General features: G+C 38.3%; 1 protein-coding gene across 7 annotated transcripts in view; it reads right to left on the bottom strand.

The window, feature by feature from the left end:
- Window positions 1–3,851: 3,851 nt before the first annotated feature.
- plekhm1 (pleckstrin homology domain containing, family M (with RUN domain) member 1) overlaps window positions 3,852–6,000 on the bottom strand; it is a 48,590-nt gene continuing 46,441 nt past the window's right edge. For all 7 annotated transcript variants that reach the window (XM_078529778.1, XM_078529775.1, XM_078529782.1 and 4 more), the window contains one exon: window positions 3,852–5,543. In XM_078529778.1, the coding sequence (XP_078385904.1) occupies window positions 5,435–5,543 (109 nt within the window). In that variant the 3' untranslated portion in view covers window positions 3,852–5,434. The remainder of the gene's footprint in view (window positions 5,544–6,000) is intronic.

Raw genomic sequence — 6,000 nt, 5'->3', positions numbered from 1 at the left:
TAGGATCGTTTCAATCTGAATCAGGATGAGAGCTGTGTTCTTGTGGAAAAGGCAAATTTGGAGGTGGCAAGTGCTTTAAAATAATAAGCCAAGGGATCTACAATAAACATAAGCAGTCTAAAAGTAAACAGAACAATGCAGGAGAACATAGTACAGTATAAAGTAAGGGAAAATTGATGGCAAGGGAATAAGTGGAGCAATAGAACGGGTGCCTAAAAAAATGGTCAAGCATAAAGGGAGAGGAAATCCTATTAAGTGTTGAAATATCTGTACAGCAATGGACACAGTTTTTGTAATAAAATAGAGGAGTGGTGGAGACAATCAGGTATTGGGATGAACCAGACATCATAGGGATTACTGATATGTCAACAGGAAAATCAGGACTGAAATTACACGCTGCAGAGAGTAACATATTTAGAAAACATGGTGGGGTGGGGAGAGAAATAGGCAGCTGGAAAAGCTGTGCTTATCAGGATAACAATGGCAGCAGGAATAAGGAACTGAGCTATCAGCAAGTCAAAGAACAGAATCCATTTGAATAAGATAAAGGATCCACCACACTAATAGGTGTCATCTACAGGCCAGCTCGTAGTGAAACAGATGGAAGAAAAAAATATGCAGACAACTTAGGGAATTGAATTAAAAAAAAATAACCAAGGGGGATTTCAACCACCCTGGGCAGAAGAGGTAGGTAAAGGGGATAAGGGAATGGAGTTCCCACAGTGTATACAGGACTGCTTTTTAACCCAATGTGTAAAAATGCCAACGAGAGAAGATTCATATTGAATCTAGTAATGGGGAATGAACCAGTGCAGATAAGAGAAATAAAAGTAGGGGAACATCTAGGCAATAGTGACCATAACATAATGCACTTCGAAGTGTTTTACAGGCATATCAATTTTTAAAAAAGGAAGGCTATGAACAGGACCATTAAGAGATAGGAAGGATAACACCACAGTTAATGATAGAAAGTGAAAGGATTATTTAATATTTATACCTCAGTATTTACCAGGTAGACATTTCATTACTCATCTCATCATTCAGGGCTGAATCTTCTGCAACCGCCCGGCGCAGGGATCTTCCAGTCCCGCCACAAGTCAATGGGCTTCTGGCTTGGGTGCCGCCTCACCTGCCTGCGACGGGCCAGAAAAACCCAGCCTCAATGTCGTAAAGACATTTAAAGTGGAAAAAAGGGATGCATTGAATAAACTAAACAAACTCAGGATAAGATCTCTGATCCAGATGGATTGCATCCACATATTTTAAAAGAACCTAGGGAAGAGATAGCAGAGGCATGACGACTCTCATGTAAAAATTAATTAGAAAAAGGCCAGAGGACTGGTGATTTATTTTCAAAATTTAAAGGGACAGAATATTTCCAGTGAATGTTAAGTCAGCTTATCATAGTAGAAGATTTTCTACTAAAGAATAGAACATCTAGAAATGAGAAATATGATGAATAGTCAGCATGGGTTTCAAATGGGAAAATCTTGCTTGACAAACCTTATTGAATTTTTTGAGCAGTAACTGAGAAAGTCAATGGTAATGGGGCAGGTGTAATGTATCTGGATTTTCAAAAGGCCTTTGATAAGGGGCCCCATAATAGACTAAGGAATAAGATCAAAGAATTGTGGAGTCAGAAGATAAGCAGAATGGATTGCTAGCTGGCTTCAAGACAGAAAGCAGAGAATGGAGTAAAGGGTAGTAATGCAGAATGGCAAAAGGTTGGAAGTGCTTTTCCACAAATATCAGCACTGGGATCACTGCTATTCACAATTTATATCAACTATCAAAAACAATTTCTAAATTCACAATTGACACCAATACAAGGCTGGATGGGGGGAGGGGGCAGTGGGGGAATCAATACGGAGGAGAATTGCAACAAATTACACAAGGACATTAATAAACTTATAGAATGGGAAAATAATTGGCAAATGAAGTTCAACACAAATAAATGTGAGGTGGTACATTTTTGTAGAAGAATAGGGAGGTCACATTACTTGGAAGATGTAAGTCTAGGTGGGGTAGAGGAACAAAGGGATCTTGGAGTACAAATACATCAATCACTAAAAGTTGTCCAGAAAACGTGAAAGAGGTTGTATACCGTTTAAATCAAACTTCACCTTTTTGCTTATTTAAAGTGGACCTTGTTGAACCAAAAGATGGCTTCTACAGGTCATGATTCAAATGTTGGCTAGTTTCTGGAAATTTCCAACAGTTACAGGGCAAAACCTTTTCCTTATGAGAGCACATTACAATCAATGAAACCAGGGACCAGCAGACAATCAGTCTCCCCAACCTGGTCCTATAACAAAGGGAGAGCCATCACAACTTGTTATATCTGCAGAGGCACTAAAAGCCACCATCCTAATGGATATTGACCAGACGCACAGAAACTGCTAGTTAGCCTGCAACTGACTCATTAATGGACATTACATGATCTAAGCTTCTGGGCTTTGGAAAGTTTTAATATTACATTTCTAGACATGCAACTCAGTCTGTTGTTTAAACTCCAGCCTGCAAACATCAAAGCAGGGCTCCAGGTTCACCAACAGCCTGCATCAAGTCTAAGTCTCCTCAGAGTCTGTTTCTCAGGAAGATTCCTGCCAACATCTGCGGAGCAGACCAAGTCTGTGTATACCAACCTCATCTTGCTGCGCCTCCATCAACTTTAAAGAAATTCTGCAACTCCTGCTTCAGCTAGCTCAACCTGCCAGAACTGTAGTTCCTCCGTGAAGGAACCCTCACTGGACTCTTGACTTTCTGGACTCTAGCAATCACACGAACTCATATCTATGTCTGGGGTACTTTTTCTTTTAAGTTATTCATAGTTGTAAAAACTCCTCTTTCCCATCTTCTTATTGTGCGCTTGTGTATGTATAAAGTTGCGACCATTCCTTGGGTTTGAATATACATATAAACTATACTTCTGATTTAACCCTAAAGAGCATTTGCTACGAATCACTTTAAAAACTGACCTCACAAACAGAGTTTGGGGAAACACATCACAGCTATTTCAAAAATTAAAACACTTCTGCTTGTAGACAGACGGCAAGAAAATAAAGGAGTTCATGTTTGCCTCTCTCCCCTGTCTATCAAGGTCATTAAAAAGAGGAAATCAAGCACTACATTTTATTTCTAGAGGGACCAAATTGAAAAGTAGGGAACTTATGCTAAACCTGTATTAAACTTTGGTTAGACCATACTACAGTACTGAGTAACAAGGATATGGAGGCACTGGAGAGGTTGCAGAGATGATTTACAAGGATGATACCAGATATGTGTGTGTGTGTGTGTGTGTGTGTGTGTGTATATACATATCAGGAAAGGATTGACAAGCTAGGTCTCCTCTCTGGAAGAAAGGTGGCTGAGGGGTGGCCTGATAGAGGTTTTTAAAATTATGAAAGGTTTTGACAGAGTGGATAGAGAGAGAATGTTTCCTCTTCTGCAGAAGAGCATAACTAAAGACCATCAATATAAGACAGTCACCAAGATATCCAATAGGGAATTCAGAATAGTAAAAATGTGGAACTTGCTACCACAGGGAGTGCCTGAAGCAAACAGTATAGATACATTTATGGGGAAACTAGACAAGCATATGAGGGAGGAGGGAATAGATGGATACAATGGTAGATTTAGATGAGAAAAGATTGGAGGAGGCTCAAGTACAGCATAAACACTGGCATGGACTGGTTGGGCCAAATGGCCTGTTGTGCCATATATAAGTAATCCTATGTAATGGGAACACACTTAGATTATACTCTTCACCAAAAACTGACAGGTAAAACATAAGTTGAATCCTTCTGTTACAATTCTCACACACTTTTGGATTTAAATCAGAGTCCCAAATATTCTTTGCATGTTTAAAAATCAAACCTTTAATGACAACATTCTGTTCTTAAGAAAATAGAATTGTCTATAGAGTGAGTGTTTGGTAAATCTATTCATGATCTTCGATTGCAATAAAAGCATAAAGCCTGTAATGCCAAAAACCTAATAATACAAAAACAAAAGTACAAAATTTAAGATTATTATATGGCTGTTTTGTCCTGCTACAGTTGGAAGACCACAAGGAGCAAGTGATACTTTACAAAACTTGTAAAGCCATAATAAAATACAGGATGGCTCTGATGCATCCAAAATTATTGTGTAGTTTTGAGTCTCTATGCAATTAAACACTGCAGCTCTGCAAATCTTTGCTGCTTCTGGATTTTGTTTTCTTTTTTATTTACACCGAGTTCAGATTTGTCTGCCAGAATTATAAACACTTCTGTAGGGTTGACAGATTCGAATACAGAGCAGGAATGATTTGCACCAAGCTGCACACAAAACCAAAATAGTTCACAAACGCAAATGGTGCATCACAACAGGGTGCATTTACTTTCATTTTGAATTCTCTTGGTATTATTGAGGATTTTACAAAAAGTCCTGCAAGTTTAGCACCTTTGCAACTATTTTAGGCCAAGTTAGATAGGAAAGTACAAACTCCCGTTGGGAATAAACAATGTCTTAGAAAGTTTAGATAGAAAATATTAAATTTGTACTGATTCACACAGAATGTTTTAGAAGATGGTGTTAAAATGATTGAATTGCCTGATGATATAAATGCATTAGGGTCATAATGATCAGTAACTCAAATGAATGTTGTCAAGTCAACCGATTTAGAAACTGATCTATTATCTGCATTACTGTTACTCTTAAAACAAAAAAATCAACAGATTAAAAAAAGATATGAAATCTCTGATTAGCGTCAGGCATATCAAGAAAAGTGCACACACCCTTTTGGCACGAGTGTTAATATACAGTAGACATCCTGCCATATTGGTGGAAGTTTAAATATTTCATGTGTATTTACAAGGATTAGTTTGCAAAGTGCAATTCAAAGCAGCAAGGTCTAACAAATCTTTTTATAGTTATTTTCATCTGTGAATACCATATGTACACATACTTTACATGCAATGTACATTCAATATTCTCAAGCTGGTGATATAGTTTACATGCTTTAACAAATCTATACGTATGGATTGAAAAATGACTGAAGCATTACAAAAACAGATGGAACTGTACAAGTTAAACATTTTCTAGTAACATGTATTAAGTAGGTGAGGTTGAACTCCATCTGCAGGCAGCTTCCTTAGTAACAGATCCCATTATAGCAGTGTGCCAGCATCTGAAATTCTGAATCTACATGATCTTCATCACAGAGGGAAAAAAGCTGCACACCTAAGTGTGAGGTATGTAGGTGACAGATAGTTCTCTTGAAATGAAGTGGGTGAGGAGTTTCTGCCTTCAGGAGTGGCTGTGGACAAGTTCATAACGCACCATTTCTGATCAGGGGTTGTGTTGTCCTTGAAAGCTGCAGAAATGCAAACCTCTCTATAGTATAAAGATGATCTCCTTTCTCCCACACATCATCTTCAACGCAGCTCAATAGTTAATACTCCATCTTGCACTCCAGGTACCTTTGTTTGCGTACACAGCGAGGACATGAAAGGAGCCCAGCCTTGCAAACCTTATGGAAGACAGTTCTGCACCCTTTGCACCTGAGGAGTGAAAGGAAAAATTAAATTATTTGTGGGGCTGTCAACTAATTGCAATTAACTTCTGTAATTAATGTGTTCATTTATTTTTCCCCACAATGATGCTTTTAAACACATTAATCACAGAAGTTACAGAAATGAAATTGGAATTAAAAAATGAAAAAGGATCTCCAAAGTTCCTTTATTTCCAAACACCACTAAACCTTCCTCTTGTGCCTTCAAATATCAAATTAATTGGTCTCAGTCACTACTGCTTCCCAGCCATTCAGCACCTTTTAGGTGTGAAGTGTAGGGACAGAAAAAAGAAAAACAAAGGACACAGTAGGTCAGAGAGTAATGGTGCTTGCCACTCGATGTAGTGTGGCTGGGGTTTGGCATAGAGGTGTATTTGTGATCAGCTGATCAGGCAGAACAATACCAACTTCAGTTAGTTGGGGCAGAAAGCCATCATTAAAGAAGG

The sequence above is a fragment of the Cetorhinus maximus genome, chromosome 25 (assembly GCF_964194155.1).
Source record: "Cetorhinus maximus chromosome 25, sCetMax3.hap1.1, whole genome shotgun sequence".
NCBI lineage: Eukaryota > Metazoa > Chordata > Chondrichthyes > Lamniformes > Cetorhinidae > Cetorhinus > Cetorhinus maximus.
This window is presented reverse-complemented; position numbering and strand designations above follow the sequence as displayed.